Source organism: Harpegnathos saltator, unplaced genomic scaffold (assembly GCF_003227715.2).
Source record: "Harpegnathos saltator strain DR-91 unplaced genomic scaffold, Hsal_v8.6 scaffold115, whole genome shotgun sequence".
NCBI classification, from domain to species: domain Eukaryota; kingdom Metazoa; phylum Arthropoda; class Insecta; order Hymenoptera; family Formicidae; genus Harpegnathos; species Harpegnathos saltator.
Window position 1 is genome coordinate 517,060 of NW_020229890.1, and position 22,494 is coordinate 539,553.

The window sequence follows — 22,494 nt, forward strand, 5'->3', positions numbered from 1 at the left end:
GTTAGTTGTAACATTGAGAAAATGTACGAAACGTAAACTTGGCTCGAGAAGATCGGTTTAAAGTTAAGGTTCGCGTCATCCCGCGATTCCTCATTATCGAAGTAGAAGTGACGCGTCGGCGCGCTTCGAGAAGTGCCATTTGCAACAGCAGTGACGGCATTAAGCTTTACTCGCGCACGACTCCATTTTGAATTTCTTTGTGCGATCAGACGATTTTCGAACGAATTAAGTCAGGAGTGGGTTGCCTTCGGAAATGCTCTCGAATTATATCAGGAGATTATATCCTTTTAAAATTGACATCGTTAAGTGCGGTGTACACAAATGCTCGACGATTTCAGACGTGACGTCGAAACAGGCGGTTGGAAAGCGTACGGAAGTACAGGTTAGATGTACTCCATTATGAGACTTTTTACGTTCTGGACAATATGGGAACCCAAAAGACGCGTAATAGATGACCAGAGAATGTTTGAAACATCGATGACGTTTCTCGGGTATCTTCGGCGTCGTTTGGGCGACTGTGGTATCTAGGATCTCGCATATATTAATATATTAATTGATACTCCAAGAAAAGAAAAAAAAAAACTTAACCCTTCTGATTCCCTTATTCACAGATTTTCCAGACAGTGTTGTTTATTTGACTACATTAAAACGAACAATGACAATCACGAATGACGAAAGTGACATTACTTTAGATGTTTTATCATCACCTTTATAACTTATGATAGGTTTTCTATCAGACTAATTTGTTTACATTTACAAATGTTGGTCTCTATATTTAGGGATGGGTACGTGCACTGCGAAAAATGAAGGATACCGTCTTTGTTGACATTTCCGACGGATCGACTTGTGAAATATTACAAGTCGTTATACCAAAATCCATTAAACCAGATAATTTAAGTTACGGAAGTAGCATCAGTGCAGAGGGAGAATTATCTTTAACTCCTAATGGTAAAACTGAACTATATGCAGTTAATGTTCATGTGATAGGCAAATGCAATGTTCTGGAGGATCAATATCCTTTTGCTCCAAGAAAGACATATGACCAAGAATATATCAGAAAATACCTGCACCTAAGACCAAGAACACGAAATTTTGCTAGTGTATTGAGGTTACGTGATCTTGCTACCACTGTAATTGGAGATCATTTAAGAAATAGGGGGTTTATAAGTATACATACACCAATCTTGACATCCAATGATTGCGAAGGTGCTGGTGAAGTGTTTTTAGTCAAGCCACAGTCTAAAGAGATCCTTAAAAGCATGAAAAAGGAAGGCCAGTCTGAAGATGAGATTTATTTTAATACAACCACTTACCTTACTGTTTCCGGACAGATGCATTTAGAAACAATGGCAAGGTGATTAACTTCTTTGATACATAAGATTGATGATATTTTTTAACTGTTTGCCAAATTATCAGATGCAAAATGTATTGCTAGAACTTTTTCAGAGCTCTCACAAAAGTATACACTTTTGGGCCTACATTCAGAGCAGAAAATAGTAAATCAAGATTACATTTATCAGAATTTTATATGTTAGAGGCGGAAGTAGCTTTTATTACGAATGTTGAAGAGTTGATAGAAGAAGTTGAGCTTTTAGTAAAAGAAGTTACTAAGCGAATGATTGAGAGAGGAGCTTCAGATTGGCAATCAATGGGTATTCCTGAACCGCAATGGTTAGATAAAAAATTTGGATGTTTAACTTACGATGAAGCATTTGATGTGCTAACTGAGCATGCAAGTAAATTAGAGTGCCCCATCAAGTATGGAGAAGTATTCTCAAAAGACCATGAATTATTTTTAGTACAATATAACAATGGAGTACCAATCTTTGTTATAAACTGGCCAAAAAATAATAAACCATTTTACATGAAAGAGTGTACAGATGATCCATCTAAGGTGAGCCAGCATTTCAAGAACAAGTAATATAGAAATATCAAAGACTCGTAAGTGCATTTTGAGTAAATATATTTATGCATTTTCTTAAAAGGTAGCGGCACTGGACCTTCTGGCACCAGACGTGGGGGAATTGGTAGGAGGCAGTATTCGCGAAGATGATTATGAGAAATTAAAGCTAAAGTTACCTACCATGGGGAATCTTTCATGGTATTTAGAATTACGTAAATACGGGAATGCACCGACAGGCGGTTTTGGAATGGGATTTGAAAGATTTTTGCAATGTGTCTTGGGGATCAATAATATAAAGGACACTGTGCCTTTCCCCAGATGGCCTCACAATTGCAAACTATGAATAAAGGTTTCAGGTCTGTTGCATTATTTAATTTATCCCCTCAACAACAAAAAAACATGGCTGTATATATTAATTATGCAGCGAATTAAAAGGAAATTTTTTAAGTACAAACAATGGCGAGTTTCCAGAAATTTTTAAACTGCTACAGCATACATATGATGTGTGCACACACCTTTTTCGAAATTAGTACATTACACATAATACAACATGACGTAATTGTGGGATGATGAAATTATTTTCTAAAAAATTATTTTGCTAAAGATATTATATGTGTGAGAATCACTTTTATTCTTTCTTACTTTCATTCCAACTTTTGCTATTTGCTATTATGGGTAACATTATTAACTTCATTTTTATATATTTTTTTTTATTCAGTCTTTCAACATGTACACGTTTATTGGGAAGAGAACTGTATGTTTGACTTTTCAATTGTGTAATTTTTAACTATATATTTCTATAGTAAATGTATAGATACTTTCAATATTCAAATTATTTAAGAATATTATTTCCGAGTAAAATTATTAAAACAGTTTACTTTTTGCTTTATAACTTTATTTATTATTAAAGGATTACACTATATTATGCTACTAAAGATAACACTAAATAATTAAAGTAATGAAAACTGACGCAAAATCACAATAAGAAAAAAGAGAAAGGCCACCAAAGAATTATACAAATATATAAATTCAATTGTGAAAATATAAAAAGAATATTTGTGACAAAGATGAAACATAATTGAATCCAGCCTTTGATGGCTTCTATTTTCTCTTTTGTGACAATAGTAATATTAGAATATCAAGTATTGATAGAGTATAATCATAAAGGATAAATATTTTTAATAATGTCTTTATTGTTCCAAGTATTTTTATTTGTGGATACAAATCCATCCCCTAAATAGTATTGAAGCTATAAAGACCGAAGGGTTTCGTAGAAAGGTGTCAATGGAAAAAGAAAGTCAAACCTATGGTAAACAAAGTCTTTTATACAACAAAATAATGCTCATCTATTAATAGCATATTTCCTTACTTAGAATCTCCTCGTCATTGTTTTTAACTAATATAATATCTACATGTTACAAATAGAAGTTATATATGTATACATATATATCACATAATTTGTACACCTTTAAATGAAGTGCGTAATCTCTACATACGAACGCATCGGACATATTAATCTGTCAGTATTTGCTACATATTTTATACAAGTAGAAATGGTATGAAACTCGTAATGAGTCCTGTGACCTGGACGCTTTATGCCGTCATTGTTGGACTTGCAATGTCTGCAATGTCCTCAAGAAGAATAATTGCATTCGATAAATCTTCTTTTTAACTGCACTTTCTGAAAATCTTTCTTCAGTAATTATGTATATCATCATCCATACGTATACGTATTCATGTACATACACATATGTCAGAGTACATATATATACACACGTAATACTAAAAATGCAGAAAGTGCAGCTAAAAACAAGTGAACATACAACATTCGGAATGCTATGATATTATATCTTCCTACATTGTGTTAGTTATGTACACATTTTTCTTTCTGCGCTATCAAGATTTCCTGATACATTTACATTTGCATGCATCACGCATATTTTACACATTTTTAACTTGTACGATACGATTGCTCCAGTACGTGCATAAAAGGCGGGTGAAGGCGGATCCTAATTCAAGCAATCTTAAATTTGTAAGTAAAATTTTGTGTACATTTAGCGAAACAAGGGTAGAACTATTGCATAAGATAAAAAGAAAGTACAGAGACTAGTATATTAAAAAAAAAAAAAAGTAGAAAGCACATTTTATAAACACAGTTGCAGAAAGAATGAGTGTTAAATGAATTTCGCAATGCATCCGTATTCGTTACAATCTGTTGAATAATTTTTCAGTAGTTTAATATTGGATGCATTGTGAAACTACTCATTAGGGGAAAAATATTGCAATCTTTTCACTACTGAAATATACATCATATCGTACAAGCTGCATAAAACTGCGATATAGGAATTCTTGACACTACACCTTAAAAGTGTATAAATCTTAACACGTTTTAGTTTTTATTTTTCACAGACGCGCATTTTGAAACTTTATATACACATACTTGCGTATTTACATTATACTACAGAGTCCCGACAGTTCTTGTCCTTTCTCCACAGGGGGTAAATTCGATAGCTTCCTACCGCGTAAGCTCGGTTTAACGGAAGCTGGCACCAAAGGCTTCGCATTTTCCTCGGCCGGTGTTTCAGGCGCCGTCACCTTTTCTTTCTCTTCCGGCTCCTTATTAGTGCTCAGTGGCTTGGTGATGTTGATCTTGATTCGTGGCGGTGTCGCGGGAATAGTTGCCGGTGTCGAATCTAATTCCACATTTCCGTCAATGGAACTCTTCACCGCGACGTACGTCGTATCCACTGTGGCCGGTCCATTGATAATAGTCCCATCTGGATCTGTAATGGAGAGATACGTATACATATGATTTATAAAATCGCTCGTTTTTTACATGAAATTAAGTTCTTTTATACGATATATTTAAAGTTTTCTCTTACAATAGTACACAAGGTAAGATAATTATACATACCTGTATCAGGATCCAAAGGCTCCTCTTTAATGTCTACGTTAGCGAATTCGAATAATTCGCTCTCGGGTTGCTCGCTGATATCATCTACCGGTTCCTCCTTAATCTTGATATTATCGAACGGTACTACTGAATTTTCGTCCTGAGATTTTTCCTCTTCGTTCGTCACAGTTGCATCAGACGTTTGTTCAGTGTTCTCTGCGTCTGTGTTCAGCTCACTGTTGACTTCTTCCGCCGCTTTTTCCGTTTTTTCGGCATCATCTTGCGCGGCTTCCGAACTCTCGGCGTTCAAAAGTGTCTCTTTACTCTCTAATTCAGTAGTATGCATAGGAGTCTCCTCTTCTTGATGCGACGTTTCCACAGGTTCAAGTTCTTTATTCGATGTTTCTGCATCGGATTCGTCCTGTTTAAGTTCCTCTTTGGCCGTTGTTCCTTCCGAACATTCCTTTTTACTCTCTTCGATTTCCGTAGCCGTTTCCTCGAATCCCGAAGTTGACTTTTCCAATACTCTCTAAAGTTTTAATATAATAAATTCAAGTTATTAACACACTGATCGACAACATGGCAACATTAATGTTAACTACAACTATATTTACTATCCAGTTTGCAGTTAATATTAATAGGAACAAATATAGAATGAAATATGAATAGAAAGAAGACTTGTTAAAAATGCTCACAAGAAGTTTTCTTTTTAGATTAAATTTAAAATATCGGTCTTGCGCCTGCATGTCTACGCTAGGGAGATACTAATGTAATGCGTGGAAAGACAATTATATATATGTATCTTTATGTATCTTGAACCAATTCTGTTTATATTTCGACGCACGAGAGCCTAAACGTTCCCTTTTTTTCATCATATCGTGCAGAGTGAGACGATGAAGAAATAAAAGAAAACAAGACATGCGTTATGTACAGGTGTGTTATGTACATGTGTATGTAATACACAAACACCGAGCATAGTTACAATGGCACAAGTGTTATTCGAAATTTTTTCTCGCTCGATCAACTCGAACAGACTTGTTCTAAATAATTTTGCGAAAACGGAGATGTGTAAGTGTGACGATTACTTATTTTCTACACTTGCGCAAAAACTACAAACAACAGAAGTTTCGTGAAAGGTGATATGTGCCGTGAGTATGAATTATTGAGAATCACGTACCGCTAGATTCTTTTCCTATTTTTGCAAGAATGCAACAAATGGAAATTTCGTTAATGAAGTGTAATACTTAATGCACAGTGGTTTCTTCTCAACGCTTTTCAGCAAAAAGTGAAAACAATAGAATACGAACTATACATACTACACACAAAATATAGAATTTTTTTATTTCAAGCATTTGATTAATAAATTGATAAAATTTCACTTGATTTCGAAATTATTGTGAAATTAGAATATTTGCGGCGATCTAAAAAAATCTTATTACGACTTTATATGTGATCAATACAGACGAAGACTTAATAGAAGAGCAAATATTTTTTACTAGTTTTTATTGAAAGAAATCACTGCAACAAGTAAAATTAAAATATACTTATTGATTAGGATAGAGAGAGAGAGAGAGAGAGAGAGAGAGAGAGAGAGAGAGAGAGAAAGAGAGAGAGAGACCAACCTTATAATCTTCCAGGCAGAGCGGATGGTAATTCTTTTCCTCATAATTAACCGCCGGTCTTAAATGCCACTCTTCCTTTTCTTCGTTATAAAATTGCTCAAATGCATCATGGCACACTTGACACCGCGAATCCTCGTCGCTACCAGTCGGTACGCTGGGTTGCAACGTTTCCTGTGGCGAATCGTCGCTAGCTACACCTTCCGTCTCCGCCGTTTGTTTCTCAGTCTCGAACCAACTTTGCGCTAAAGATGGACAGATAAATGATAGAGAAATTGATGTTTTATACAGCTTTGCAGCATATAATGCAGCATGTAGTTGTTAAGTTATTACTTTAGTTATATTAAGCTTTTTAATTATATTAAGTTACTCGCTCTTTTTCCAAGACGAGAGAGATGTGAAAAATTAACTCTGAGAGATGTCTATTATCTGTATTAGACACTAAATAAATATCTTATAATCAAAACATTCGATTGATGATCGAAGAAGGTGTAAATACACATACCTCTATCCTCCAAATCTTCAATCTCCTCGAATTGTGTCCAGTCGCTAACGTCGTAATACCATGGTCGCGAGTGTGCCTTTCGCGCAGAGTCACGTTCACGTCTATTTTGCCTGAAGTGCCAATCTAAATGGTGACTATACCGAGTGGCCAGTTCAGGAGCAAATCTTGCACCACAGGAGCTGCATTGCATACCGCTGTACAACGCCGTAGAAATAGCTGGTTGTTTTCTGTAAAAAGAGAAGTCGGCATTGTAATGTCCAAAATCCGACTTCGCTCAAATGCCGGCATACTAAATAGTCAGTCTTCTGTCTGTTTAGATTACTCACATCTTAAGACTCTCGGGCTTGTCGAAAGTAATAGGTGTAATCTCAGGTTCCTTCTTCTCTTCTTCCTCGGGTTTCTTTTGTTCCGTGAGATTCGGAACGATAATACCGGTCTCGACAAGTCTTTGGAATAATTCGCTCATGCTGAGCGACAATGCCGGTGCTGATACAGACGGATTTTCCGCGGGTTCCGCCTGATAAGACAAGCCGGATGACGGAGCCATCGCTGATGGCAGAACCGATGACAGCATGTCCAGTTGCAAATCTGTAAGATTAGATAGTTGTACATGATATGAGAATCAATGCACGTTCAGCGAGGAATAAAGTTTTCAGTAGTAATCGCGAGGGAAAAATTCACACGGTTTTTTGCTTCTAACATCGTGATTTACAATATGGTTACAACAATAATTAGGAGGATCTTTCTTGATGGATAAAATTTCCATTCTTACCTGGCTTTGGCGGTGATGTGCGGTCTGAACCGTCTTGCGATGTGGATTCAGGTTCTACAGCGGGCAACTGGCTCGGAGTCGGGGTAGAATCTACTTTAGGTTTCAGCGCCTGCAAAGGTGTGGCCGGTGGCGAGTCGATAGGACCCTCGCCTCTCATCCCGGTGATCTTAACATAACCAGCACGAACACCTCTTGGCAATACTGAGAATCGAATAAAATGCTTCTTGTCTCTGACGATAATGGGTTTCGGTAATCCTCCGAATTCAACTTTGAATGGCCGGCCGTTTAGGAGGACGGTTTGCAACGCGTCCGTAAATTCGAGCGTGTGAGGCTTTCCTTCAATCTCAAATCTGCAAACGGGTGAAATGGAATGCGTAATTACACGATACGAGACGTATCAGCTGATGAATTCATATTCAAGCATTAGATTTAAGAGTTAGATTCGCACATAGCGCGAGAAGAGTACACTTACATTTGCGGCTTCGCGTCCAAGAACACCGGTACCATATTCCGTGCGTTGATGATGAGATTGATCTTAGCGACCACCAGGTCCGTCCTCTTCACTGAGCCGATCTTCACTTGCGGTGGTGGGCCCTCCAACTTCACGCTGACCTTCTTACCACCAAGTTCAATCGTTATCGGCATGCCGCCGAAGTAACACTCGTACCAGCGGTCGTCGATATACAATTCTCGTGTGGGTGCGCCCAATTTGATTCTAGAAAAGACGCAAATTCTCGTGTTATTCTCTCCAGCCGTCCGGGATGTTTCCGATTCAAGCTACCTCAACATGTATATTGTATATATTCGTACCTATGAACCTCTCCTTCGTAGATAAATTCCTTGTACTGGTCGTTGAACGCGCAAGTTATGGTGTCCTTCTCGTCGATCAATATTCTTCTTATGCCATCTTGGAAGCCGATCTCCCTTGGATCATCCCAGTTCATAAAGACCACGCCCGTTTGCCCGTAGTACCTAATCTCCCGTGGTATATTATCGATGTTGATAGACTTCATGGTGTCCCTCGAGATCTCCGTCAGCAACTTCGGATCGGGCGCCGGTAATTCGCGACTGTGCGACCCCTGGTTCTTCATCAACGCGTTACCGTAAGCGTTCTGATGATCGTTGTCTTCGAGATCGTACTTGGACGCGGCGTTCGGCGACACGTTCCTACCGGATGACATGGGCGGCATATTCGGGTTCGTCATGAGATTACTCATCGGTCCGTTGTTCATCATCATCGCGGGATGACATCCTATCGACATGGGAGGATTCGGTATGCCCATCGGGCCGATCGGACCGTTCGGCAGGAGATTCGACATGATCGGACCGTTAGGACCCATCGGGCCCATCATACCTAAGCGCGGACTGGGTCCCATGTTGTGGTTGAAGCCGTGATACTGGTAGTCTGGTCTCATCGGTCCGAAGTGTCGCGGATTTTGCCAAGGAGCGACTGGTCTGAGGTCCGAATTGAAGTGTCCTTGCGGCCCACCGTACGGCGGGCCCGGTGGGTGCGCCCATGGCTGCTGCCAAGGTTGATTCTGCCATCTGGGACCGTTCGGATTCCGCGGCATAGGGTGTTCCTTGTTCCGTATCACCTCTTTGTCGTTGGACGGACTAAGAGACTTCCGCTGATGCATCGCAGCAGCGCGATCTCCCGATCCAGGAATATCCATGTTGACACTCTTTTCCCATACTATGGTGCCGCTCTCCTTCTCCTTGCGCTGCGCAGCCCGCAGCTTGCGGTCCTCGCTCATGTGCAACACTTCTTGTATCAGAGTGTTATATTGTATCTTGGTGATCGAGCCTTGGTTCAGCTGCTCGGCCGCCTGCTTCATTATTATTTCGATGTTCCTGTCCTCGTTGGTTCTCATCTCAGGCTTATCATTCTCCCGGCTTCTACGAGTCGGTCTGACGTCTTGCTCCTCGTTCGACAAAGTCCTTCTTCTTTCCTTCGGATCGTCCGGCAGCTTATTGTACAGCCTGAGACGTCCTAGTCTGTCTCTGTTGCGGTCTCTCTCGCGCTTATCATCGGCATTGTTAGCCTGCTTGTCTCTTTCATTCTTCGTCGGTGTCTTTAACTTCGCCCAGCCGTCTTTCCCGTCCTCCCCAGAAATTACAGGCGGCGGAGGCGTCGGAGGTCGGCCGGCCTTAGGATGTGTCAGAGTGCGTAAGTCAACATCCTCATTTCCGAATAAACTGCAAAGACAAAACCAAGTGCGTTAATCGTCAGGTTAATTAAAGTCAGGTACGAGGCTCAACAGGGGAGTCTGGGAAATTCTGCACAACAGCAAATCTGTTACTTACGCATCGAATTTTTCAGTCTTCATTTTTTTAGAGGCAGTTACCTCTGCGTCAGTACTTTGCCTCTTGTTGGTGTTAACAGATGGTAACACCCGTAGATCTAAATCCTCTTCTGCAAAAGAAAAGATCAGGTAAAACAAGCTGAACGAGACCAACTTATTACAAATTAGCTTAATATTACCGTTTCGTCATATATTTCTACAATTACGCTTTAGAATTGTACTTTGAGAATCCACGTTAACAGATTGCCTCTCAGAATGAGCAAAGTCGTATATGAGCGAAAGAAATAGAAATAGAGACAAGTTTCCGCACACAAAAAGATAGAGAGATACTTTTCTTTTAAGAGTTCACCTGTTACAGTCTTACAATTGCTACCAGAGACGATGCAAACATTGTAGTCACCTTTGCGAAAAAAATATTCAAGGCGGTATTTTTAGCAGTAAACTAAAGAAAATACATGTGGAGATTGATCGATCGGTTCTCGCATGCATGATTAAAATATGTGTGTCTGATAATAGAGAGATTCTTATAAGTAATGTTACACAGTATATTACTACATATGAATACATGCTGCCAAACGCTGTTGACTTACTTTGTACGGAAACAGCGGTACCAGGAAGTGACAGCGGCGCTCTGAGATCCTCGTCTTTGCTAGACGACTCCAATGTTGGTTCGGCAGCGATCTGAGCATTTCCAGCACTGGCTGGAGAATGTTCCGGACTAAGACTGCCGTCTTTATTTCGCCTTACATAATTTCTCTGTCTAGCATTCGGTCTGATTTCTTTGAATGTGGGTGGATGAGGAGGAGATACTATGAGCGAACCAGATTGTTCCTCCTCGGTAACACCGCCGGAACTGTTTAAGCTTGAGCTCGATTTCGCATCGTTACGCCTGGGGATTCTATACGGAGGGCTTGGACTACGCTTGCGGGATTTCGTGTTCTTCTTGCGGTTTTTAGACACTTGGAAGGAGGATGATTGTGGAGAGGTGCGTGAGGACGACGGTGAGTTGTCTTCGCTGTCTTTCTCGCGAGATTTGGACCTAATCGGACTCGAATCTCTGTCGAGTTTTGTAGTCTTACTTGTTCCTGACTGTGGCTGTTTGGATCGCGACTTGTTGCCTACTTTCCTATGCGAGGATTTCGAGGAAGTGGAAGATTTGTCAGCTGTCGAAGACGATGAAGAGCTGCGCGAATCTTTCGAGCTCTTCGAGTCTTTCGATTTGGAGTCGTTGCCTCCACTTCCTCTATTGCTCGCTGACAATGGTAACGGTGAGCTATTACTACCAACCGATAGACTTTGGGTATTTTTGGAGCTATTACCGTTTAGGATACCGCTACTATTACTAGACAATCGAGGGTCTTTCTTTTGACTTGTTCGATGCGAGACAGCATCTTTATTTGTGTTACCACTGAAATTTTTATTATTATTATTCACGTTCGTATTAGCATTATTATTATTATTGTTTGTCGCCGGGGTATCGGAGCCGGCGAAATTTATCGAAGGCTTGTTGGTAGTGCTAGTTACAGCCGGTTTCGAAAGTAACTGCTGTTTTAATTGGTTTGAAAGTACATTATTTATATTTGGCGCTGACTGCGTTAGACCTTCACCCCGCGATTCCTTCGGGCTGGTCGTACCCACGCGTTGCCGAGGATCTACAGTTGGCACTGCCACATCCTGAACAGGAGTGGATTTCAAACGTGGATCTCGTGATACTGGTTTAGCTGACGCTACTGCTATACTACTAGCTGGTGCGATTCGTGGCCCGGTGTTCGCTCCTGCATTCTTTAAAAGCGACGCAGCTGCCGCGGGGAACTAATGAAATAAATAAAACAGTTATTAGTATTTCAAGTACATCGAAGATTGGTCAAGTATGTTTCATACTTCAATACACCGCAATATTTGCGAGCGATTGACAGTGACAAGTATATATGTAAATACCTGTTTTGCTACTTGTTTCGTCGTTTGATTTGGCACTACAGGTGCAACAGGTTTCTCTTGCACTGTTGATTCTTTTGTCGTTGTAGTTTGTGTTGTAGGTGTAACCTAATGTAATAAAAAAATGTTAAATTACTGCCTTCCCAAGGAGAAAAGGATGGTATGAGATAACAGTATGCTAAAAATTAACGACAAAACACATCAGAATATTAGTGCTAATGATATTTCAAGTTCGAAAATGGCACATTTAACTCGACATAATAAAAAAGTTATTTTTATTTCTATTTAATTGTTCATATGTAACACGAGTTTATAATACGAGATAACACACACGAGTTTTAAATATATATATATATATGTATATATATATATATATATATAATTTAATATGTATATATTAATGTTCTCTTAAAATTGAAGCTTTTGTTGTTATTTTGTACGCAAAAGAATACTATTTTGTCCGTGAACGGTAAATATAAATGTCACAGATTATTTTCAAAAACTGTTATTATAGATTGTTCCTAACACTATGAATGCAAAAGAATATTGTTAAAAACTCTGATATTTTCCATAAACTCCGGACATTGTTTTTAATAACTCTGGTATTTCTAAGCATGTTGACTATATGATTATATACGTATACTAGAATATATAATTACTATAAAAATCAATGTTATGTAAAGCAAAGGGAACTATGTATGAAGATTTTAATTTATATCAATTTACATGTATTTAAGAATAAATTTACCAATTCTGTTTTCAAACTCCCAGCCTGTTTATCGAGTTGCCTTTGTTGTTGCTCTAAACTTGCTTTAGCTTGCAACAATTCCAGCTCAATCTTCTTTTTCTGCAGTTCCAATAACTCTCGTTGCTTGTTCAGCAGTTGTTCACGCATGACCGCTTCCGTTGTTGTTACCGGCTGTCCCGGTGGTAATTTAACAGGTGGCACAATCGGCTGCACAATCGAGGTTGCAGCTTGTTGAGGCTGGAAATATTTATGTTGTCTTAGACATTATGCCGTAACGAAAAAGCGTTTGAAATGCATTCGCATCGGATACAGGTGCATTCAGCTTACCATTGAAAGGAATCGTGGATTAACGTGAATAGATCCGGAAGAGATACCACTAGAAGGGGCAGTGATTGGCCATGCGGGATCGATACTTTGTACCCGCACATCTAATGAAAATAACTTTTTTGGTGGAAATACGTCGTTCCAAGTTTGTCGCAATTTCCACATGCTGGCTCTTGTATTCTCGTCCACCTGATGATAATTTTATTTTATTTATATATAATTTTATTTTATATATTATTATATTTTATATAATTATATTTATATATAATTTTATGTTATAACGATAATAGCCGTAAGAGTTTCGTAGGGCACACATTTTTTTCACAATTCAAAAGTATTTTCGATATTTTCTAAATTTTTTTCACGCATTTGGTAATAACTTCTTCTATTCAAAACTCATTACGATTTCCACACACGGACATAGAATTCGAGACGTCATAGCTGAGATAAAGAACTGGCTAATTCATGTATAGAATGTATGAAGCCTTTCAGAAGAGACGCGTCAGTGATGTTATATTGATCAAACAATTATCTTATGTCATCGTGAAATATAAAGTAGCGGACAAACTCTCTATATATGGAATATTTCCGTATGAATTACTGTAAAGAGACCCTAGAGTTGAATAGTCCTATTGTACTGTGTATAGATAGAAATTAAAGGTTACTCCCGGTCAACGACACAACCCGTGAAGAAGAATGGTCTTTAAAGATCTCGTAAGAACTGTAAAAAAAGAATTACCTTTTCAAAAACTCCGCAGAACGTGTTTACTATATTTTGTGTAAAGAGATTCAGGTAGTCTCCATTCACATTCTTGACAATCGAGTCGATGAGATAGAGAACTGGTAACTTAATATCACTTCTCACCTGGAGGAATATAATAAAGTTATTTTGCTGCTTGCTAGACATACATTTAATCTACTACATGCAGAGGAAAAATTCATGAATCACATCTAGTATATGTACTTCATGTTCCGAAACTATATTTTTATTATAAATACATTATATTTCTCTCCAGTTACATATTTATTTCCAAATCTGATGTCGATTTTTCTTTGGTACTACTTGCTAAAACAACTTGATAAAAAGTTTAATTACATGAATATTTAATAAGAAATTAAGATATTACTAAATTTAATTTACAATGTACAAGTTTACAATTAATCTTAAGAATAAATTTACGATTTAAAGAGTAATTTATTAATAGCAGATATCTTTGTTTAAACAGGTTTCATCTATGGATTAATTGCCAATTGAATAAAGAATTAAATGTTATAACAATAACAATTTTATTAGAAAAAATTCATCATAAAATTGTAAAAAAATGAGTAGCTGTTAAGAAATACAATAATTTTTAAGCATTTTATACACGAAAATATACATTAATAGAATCATTATGATATTCTTAAAAAAATGCACAAATAATTATATACACATCACATTGTAATCTTGTCTGTATGTTTCTGAAAAATTATGATACTATTTAGAAAAATCCAAGTAGATGTAAAGTTATATAATATTAAGTACCCGACAAAAAGAATTATTATATATATATATATATATTATTAGATATATAACAACTATATATAGGTAATACAAGTAATTACCTTTTGCAAGTGAGTCTCAACAGCTTGTACTATCGCTGGCGCGTGGTCAATATTATCTTCCGCCAACATAGTAAGCATGTTAATGAGCGGTTTACTGTTGATCGTAAGATCGGACAGAGATGAGATGTACTCATCCGCGATTTCCTTGGATTTTGTCGACGTCATTTTGACGAATCACCACCAATAAACAGCAGTACGAGTACTAATCTTGATAAAAGGCAAGAATACAGAGAACTGTAACACAAAAGAGAAACGTGCTCGTGCTATTATATAAGAAAATTATTTCTCTACGTCTTCGATTTGAAGAGAACAACGAGCAGGGAGAAACTTCGACTTTTGTGCAAAACGAAGGGAATCGTTTGTACATTAGCGAATAATAAGCGGATCTGCCGAAACTTGGAATTCCTTTTGGACTTTCAGATGCGCGAACGTGGACTATACTATGAAATATTCACACGACGCTCACTGCTATCTTCGTTAATCATCGTCTTTCTGACATTCAAAGCTTAACTTTATTCTGAATGTCCTCAACGAGGACACATTTCTACGATTTGGGTTTTACGACCCTACGTGCTTTTTATCTGTTTTTCTTCTATTGTCTATTATATTGCGAAGGATGCAAGAGGTACTACCAGGTCAAGGTACTACGAAAAGCCTTTGTCCTTTCTCTGCGGAACTAATGGGTCAAAATTTTTTCTTTCTTCAATGGAGAAAACTGATGCCAGCTGTTGTAAAGTCTTGTGAGTCAATCCGGTGCATCGTTAATATGATTTCCCGTCGGACTGTTTCTTTTCGAACAACTTTTGAACTGATGCACACTAGTGCAATGAGTTAGAATGAGAGAATAAATATATCTATTTCGGTGCAACTTAGTTCAAAAGTCTTTCGAGAAAGAACGGACCTACAGTAAGCATATTAATGAGCGGTTTATCGTAAGACCGGACAGAGATAAGATACTCATCTCGGATTTTATCGATGCTATTTTGATGAGTCATCACCATGTAAACGGTGCGACTGATCTTGATAAAAGAAGAATTAAATGAAGAAGAATTTAGACTACGGTTGTAACACGATGCGCGCATCTTAATCTCGGTTAAATCCAACAGCGTATACTAATCCGATTCACGAATTTTTTACAACAGCTGTAGAGCAGTTTTCTCTGCCGAATGCAGTCGACGCTTTCGGCCGTGCCGTTTCTGTTCTACGCTATTTAGTATACATATTCTTTCTCTCCTTTTTGCGTTATATACCTGCTTCGCCTGAAAGGAAAGAAATATTTGCTTCAGTTTAAAAGGACGGCCGTGAAATTTCTTATATTTTCTTAGTTTCTCAAATTTTCCTACGAAATGGTTTCAGCTAGATATAACATGTTTGTAGCAGTCGGTTAGTCACGGTTATCTCCGAGGTCGCATACCTTCGCAATTATTTCTCTCACAAGAAAAGAAAAAAAGAAAAGGGGTCTGTTTCTTTTGTGGAAAGTTTCCGAAAGGACGAATTTCTACTTAGAATTCCTTCGAGGATTTACGACAGTAAAATTGTGTCTTGGAAGAAAATGAAAAAGGGGAAAGGAAAAATACCGGAATGCCGATCGGGCCGTTGTGTGAGTCTACCTGAGTTGCTCTTTTATCGAAAGAGATAACACGCTATAACGTTTTAACGCTAAAGCATTTAAAAATAACTTCTATTGAACTTATACTAGAAATAACTTATAACTCTATGGGGGATTGCTAACGAGATTCTTCAAGATCACGTGCGGCTAGAAATTTATCTTTTTTTCCGACAAAAGTTGGAACGTATCGTTCAGTACGGACCAAAGACCTCGCGGATTTGAACTACTTACATAAGCGAAATATATCTCGCAGGATAATTATAAAAAGAAAAACGCACGCAATCGATAATCGCGGGACCGCTGAAACGTTGAAATATTTGTGAGAGCACGATGGACAAAATATAAACAGTATCTCGCTCTCGATAACTCACCAATAACGAGGAAAATCGTCAGGGCAGTGCAACGCGGACTGCACAAATATTGTCGTATGCGCACAGAGCAGACGGTGTGAAACGCAACGTCGCGAATTCGCGGCGACGGTCGTCTGCCGAAAAAGCACACTTTCGCCGTGCCGAGACGTAATCTAGGGCGAAAGTGACGACATTCAGACACGTACTTGAGCGATGCAGCGGCTCGCTCGGCCCGGCCTCGCCGTTCGTCGCAGATGGAAAAACCGGGCGGAAAAGACGAATTATATCGCTCTGTGTGCGCGTTTATGTAATATTATCCTAGTGCTTCTGGAGAGACTCACCTATAAACGAGCTCGACTGCACGGCATTCGCACGATGAGAAACACTTATCGATCTCGCTCGCTCTTCTCTCCTCCTCCTCTTCTGCTTTTCTTCTTTCTCGTTCCCTCACTCTCTCTTTTGCACGGTCTTCACTACTCTCTACTCTCTCTCTCTCTCTCTCTCTCTCAATCACACACACTCACTCACTCACTCCCTCACTCACACATACACACACAATCATACACCCTCTATCTTTATCTATCTCTCTCTCTCTCTCTCTCTCGCTCGTTAATTCACCGCACTCTCACGATTAAGAATACATAATCGCAGGACACATTACACCACTTATCACGGCTGTCGTACGCGATCGAAACACAAACGGTCGCGGTAACGTCTAGAACGCATCTGGAAATACCGTTGTCGCCGTTGTCGTCTCTCTCTCGTGAATCGCCGCCCGAATGCACGGTCGTGGCTTCCCACTTGACCGATCACGTTTTTATCGTAACGGCACCACCTTCAACTATTCACACGTAATTACTACGCTCTGGAAATCTCACGATGTAAGCGCGTCTCACGATGTTATGACCAGATTCGGTCTTACAAGTGAAAACATGCGAGCAAGACTGTCTACGCGGAACAGATATCCAACATAAAATGGCCGGACATACCTTTGTACCCCACTATGATGTAACGTCCTTCCTGATTGGTCACTGTTATTTCGTCGTCGGTTGGCCGTCGAAAAATCACCAATCGTCGCGCGTGATAGAGACAGCTTCTAGACGCGCGCATAGAGCGCCACGGTGGACAAGTCCGGAATCACAATGCAATGCACAGTTATGGAGTCGTAAAGCCAACTTCACAGGATGTATCCGATGCTGCAGCGCTTACTGAATTCTTGCTTCTGATTAGTGCATAGTTTTAGATCTAGAGGAATGTACCAATCAAATGCAAGCGCTCGCTTAGCGTATTGGATGCACCTATGGATATCGTGTATCTAGTCTGTTCTTTTCAGCTGCACTGCGGAACTAGTGCAATAAGTTAGAATGAGACAACTATATTTTTTCTCATTTTAACTTATTGCACCAGTTCAGTAGTGCAGCTAAAAAGAACAGACCATAGACTACGCCTGCTCCCAAATTTTAGGAATAGGGATGGAGCTACATAGAAAAGGATGCATCCTGTTTTATGCTCGTGTGTTCTCTCTCACACACACGATGGAAGGGGAAAGAGAAGAGGCAGTTGCGATGTACTATCGCAACTACACTCTCCTTACACTCCGTTCATCACGTGTGCGGGAGAGAACGCATAGACACAAAGCAGAGTATATCCTTTTCTATGTTGGCTCTACTTTTCCACTCTTCTCGAACATGCAGTTTAGATATATTTTAGTTTAGATATATGGTCTGTTCTTTGTAGCTGCACTACTGAACTGGTGCAATAAGCTAGAGATATTTGTCTCGTTTTAACTTATTGCACCAGTTCAACAGTGCAGCTACAAAGAACAGACAAATTATGTCTGTGGGTGCACATTTGTAGGATTGCGAATTATGGCGAAACATCATACAAAACTTCTCGTATCGCGAAATATCGATCTCGGTTCAACAATATCTTCATCGCTGTTACTCATTCGCAGCACAGATGAAGCTCAAACTGTTACCCTCCAACGTTGTTCCGCTCGATAACCTCTACAAAATGTGAATGTTTTTTATAAGCCGTTTCTCTATACAGTCGAAGTAGCGTTGTGTTCATGCATGAGTACGTGCCAGTTACGTGAATATTTCTGAAAAATTTATGTCTGTATTTAGTGCGAAATATTTATTGCCACTTAAATAAATTTTCTGTTTTACAACTGAAATTTTTGAAATATACGGTCGTGCAAAATACTTATTTGTACAACGATTCTACAACAATTAATATATGTCGAAATAAGAATTACGAGCAAAAAGAACTATTGTTTTAATTTTTATTCTTTTCTTTGTAAAAGAAATCGCTGTCATCAATTGTTACGTTATATTTTTCAGTAAAATGAATATTGCTATATTATATGTATTGTTTCAAAACCGCGTGTATCTAATTAAAATTTTTAACGTAAAACAAAATTCAACACGCTATAATTTCGAACATAATAATAATAATAATAATGAAATAAGTCTAGAAGCATTTTAGAGTTCGAATTCTTTAGATTACAAATATATTTTCAAATTTTATGTTTAACTATTCTTATGTTATTACCCGAATATAAATGAAGATTCGTCAAATATAAAAATGTTTGATAAAGTTTGACATATCACCTAAATAAAAAATCACACGTAAGTAGCATTTAAATTATTTAAAGGAGTAAAATTTGTCTTTAAATTGTTCTTGAATTCTGCTTATTTTTCACAGTATAGCAGATTAAATGATCCATTGATTTGCCGTTGAATTATATTACGACTTCGATTCTTGTGGGTGACGACGGTGGCGACTCATAATGGAGACCTCGGAATTTATGAAAATAATGGGTCTAACACAAAAGACTCCTTTAAAGCGGCACACGGTGCTTGTTTTCGTGCTGGATTGCTTCCTGAATGAAAATACTGCGTTCTGATTGGTGCATTTCCATCCATCTTCGGAAATGTACCAATCAGAACGCAGTATTTTCATCCAGCAAGCAATCCAGCACGAACACAAGCACCGTGTGCCGCTGGCTTTATACGTTATTTTTTTTTTACTAAACCTGTTATTTTAAGGCGCTAATGGGCTGCCTGGCGTCATCTAGTAACGTCGAATTAAAAAATGCCACGGGACCAATATTAGTTTGAAAGTCTCCGCTACGAGTCGCCACTATTTCTGCTGAAAAATCGAAGTAGTACAACCCAATAACATATCAAACGCTTCATCAAACTTTAATATTCCAAGATTTCTATCACAATCAGTCTTTTAACAAAGATTCCAAATTGTAGTACAAATTCGCAGTAAATTAGAGGAATTGTTACCTTCAAAGACTTGACTGTTCAACAACAAGTTAAAGTTAGGTTTTCTAGATGGTACAGTTCAACAACAGATCAAAGGAAATTTTCTTATTATTCAGCAGCAGGATACATGTTCGCACACAGTTTCTTTTTAAATCATGTCAACTAATCATAACATAATGTCGGATGATTCATTCGATGATATTATTGAGCTACTTAGTGCTCGAACGCCCAAACGCTGATAAAGTCACTCCCTAGCCGGCAGAGATAACGCGTATCGACCGAAAACGCCAGCGTGACACATTCGTTCCTTCCTGCGTCTCCGCTCGGTTTGACAACTCCAAGTGCGAGGTTGGAATGTCAACAGATTTCTGAACATTTCGACGTTTGCGCTGCGCTCCATGTGACAGCGGGAGCACTTTCAAGGTACGCAGTGCGGTGTCCACGAGCAACATAACTCGACGGCGCAAGACCATCGCTGGCTGTACCGCTGTGTGAATCCCAGGGGAATTGAACACGCTACAGAGAGGTTAGGTCTCCACTAGGTCTAACCATGGTGAACCTACGCGACTTGCAGATAAACGCGCTCAAGCAGATGCTGAATCTGAATCAGCCGGAGTCGCGGCTCGAGGACGCGGTGCCGACCTGGAAGATCCTCATCTACGACCGCCTCGGCCAGGACATCATATCGCCGCTCATCTCCGTGAAGGAGCTGCGCGAGCTCGGCGTCACATTGCACATGCAGCTGCATTCCGACCGAGACTCCATTCCCGAGGTACCGGCGATCTACTTCTGCGCGCCCACGGACGAGAATCTAGGCAGGATCAGTCAGGACCTGCAGAACAGCCTCTACGACATCTACCACTTGAACTTTATCTCGCCGATCTCACGGCACAAGATGGAGGACCTGGCAGCCGCGGCGCTTCTCGGCGGCGTAGTCTCCAGTATCCACAAGATATTCGACCAGTACCTGAACTTCATTACCTTGGAGGACGACCTGTTCATCCTGCGCCATCAGAACAGCGATGTGATATCCTACCATGCGATCAACCGCGGCGACGTCAAGGACAGCGAGATGGAGTCCGTGATGGACATCATCGTGGACTGTTTGTTTTCGGTGTTCGTCACCCTCGGCACCGTGCCCATTATCCGCTGTCCACGCGGCAACGCCGCCGAGATGGTCGCCAAAATGATCGACAAGAAGCTCCGCGAGAACGTGTGGGACGCGCGGAACAACTTGTTCGAGGGCGAGGTAAGCGCTACCGGCCACTACAGTTTTCAGCGACCCCTGCTCATTGTGCTGGATCGCAACGTCGACATGGCCACGCCGCTGCATCACACATGGACGTACCAAGCACTGGCGCACGATGTCTTGGAGATGGCACTGAATCGGTTAGTCGTCGAGGAGAACGTCGGACGGTCTCCCGCTGGTGGGGCGCGCTCCAAGACGCGCGCCTACGAGTTGGACAGCAGGGACCGTTTCTGGTGCGAGCACAAGGGCAGCCCGTTCCCCAGAGTAGCCGAGGCGATACAGGAGGAGCTGGAGCAGTATCGCACTTTCGAGGAGGACGTGAAGAAGCTCAAGTCTTCCATGGGCATCGACAACGAGAGCGAGGTGGCGTTGTCCATGGTGTCGAACAACACGGCGCGCTTGACGAGCGCGGTGAACTCGTTGCCGCAGCTGCTCGAGATGAAGCGCCTGATAGACATGCACACGTCGGTGGCCACCGGTATCCTGAACGCCATTAAGTCGAGGCGGCTGGACACTTTCTTCGAGCTGGAGGAAAAGATCATGAGCAAGCAGACGCTCGACAGGAGCGTGCTGGAGACTATCGGCGACCCGGACTGCGGCACGTCCGAGGACAAGCTCCGTCTCGCTATTATTTATTATATCTGTACGAATATGTCTGACGCTGACTACGGCAAGCTGGAGGCTGCTCTGACTGCAGCCGGCTGCGACTTGAATCCGTTGATCTACCTGAAGAGGCTGCGCAGCTACACCAGAATAGCCGAGATTCAGAGCAGCTACGAGGGCGGCGGCACCAAGACGGTCAGTATGTTCTCCAAGTTGATGAACCAGGGCTCCTCCTTCGTCATGGAGGGTGTAAAGAATCTGGTGGTGAAGAAGCACAACCTGCCCGTCACCAAGATTGTGGACGAGCTGATGGAATCCAAGCAGTCCTCCCGCACCGAGGACTACTGCTACCTGGACCCGAAGCAGCTCAAGCACACCGAGCAGATGCCGAAGAACCGGCCGACGTTCCAGGAGGTGATCGTATTTGTGGTGGGCGGCGGCAACTACATAGAGTACCAAAACCTGGTGGACTACGTGAAGCAACGCAGCGGCGCCGGTGTGAACAAACGGGTGATCTACGGCTCGACGTCCTTTATCAACGCCAAACAGTTGCTCAAGCAACTTTCTCTGCTCGGTCAGGAAGTCCACTCGTAAGCGCTCCGCAGGCATTTATCGTCCCCGACAACCGTGTCCTTCCTCTTTCTCCTCCCTCACTCCCGCTCACCCTCTCCCCAGCCTGATCCTCCACGTGCGTTATCTCGTAGTCGCGCTTTCCTCCGATGAATTTGTTGACGTCTTGTAAAAAGTGTACGATATTAATAAAGTCCGATTTGTTATTTTCAACAACGCCCACCTCAGCTT

The 22,494-nt window shown here is 40.4% G+C and overlaps 3 protein-coding genes across 5 annotated transcripts; 2 read left to right on the forward strand and 1 right to left on the reverse strand.

The window, feature by feature from the left end:
- The first annotated feature begins 160 nt into the window (after positions 1-160).
- AsnRS-m (asparagine--tRNA ligase, mitochondrial) lies at positions 161-2,596 on the forward strand. Its single transcript, XM_011149644.3, has 4 exons — positions 161-382; positions 780-1,354; positions 1,447-1,894; positions 1,986-2,596. The coding sequence occupies exons 1-4, from the start codon at positions 254-256 to the stop codon at positions 2,244-2,246; spliced, it is 1,413 nt and encodes a 470-aa protein (XP_011147946.1). The 5' UTR covers positions 161-253; the 3' UTR covers positions 2,247-2,596.
- A 612-nt stretch (positions 2,597-3,208) lies between these two features.
- Pcf11 (Pcf11 cleavage and polyadenylation factor subunit) lies at positions 3,209-17,554 on the reverse strand. 3 transcript variants are annotated; one of them, XM_011149649.2, is made up of 17 exons: positions 16,908-17,554; positions 14,608-14,841; positions 13,742-13,867; positions 13,006-13,191; positions 12,679-12,915; positions 11,934-12,038; positions 10,586-11,807; positions 9,997-10,105; positions 8,503-9,888; positions 8,165-8,407; positions 7,693-8,042; positions 7,247-7,508; positions 6,921-7,147; positions 6,419-6,660; positions 5,974-5,988; positions 4,818-5,325; positions 3,209-4,686 (listed from the first exon to the last, which is right to left on the reverse strand). In XM_011149649.2, exons 2-17 carry the CDS (start codon positions 14,770-14,772, stop codon positions 4,352-4,354), a joined length of 5,718 nt encoding a protein of 1,905 aa, XP_011147951.2. In that variant the 5' UTR covers positions 14,773-14,841; positions 16,908-17,554; the 3' UTR covers positions 3,209-4,351. The 3 variants fall into 3 exon arrangements, with proteins under 3 accessions (XP_011147951.2, XP_025158522.1, XP_011147952.2); XM_025302737.1 differs by lacking the exon at positions 16,908-17,554 and adding an exon at positions 16,588-16,889; XM_011149650.2 differs by lacking the exon at positions 5,974-5,988.
- Positions 17,555-20,038: 2,484 nt separating this feature from the next.
- Slh (sec1 family domain containing Slh) lies at positions 20,039-22,479 on the forward strand. The gene has a single exon (XM_011149651.3). It carries the CDS (start codon positions 20,392-20,394, stop codon positions 22,285-22,287), a length of 1,896 nt encoding a protein of 631 aa, XP_011147953.1. The 5' UTR covers positions 20,039-20,391; the 3' UTR covers positions 22,288-22,479.
- Positions 22,480-22,494: the final 15 nt, after the last annotated feature.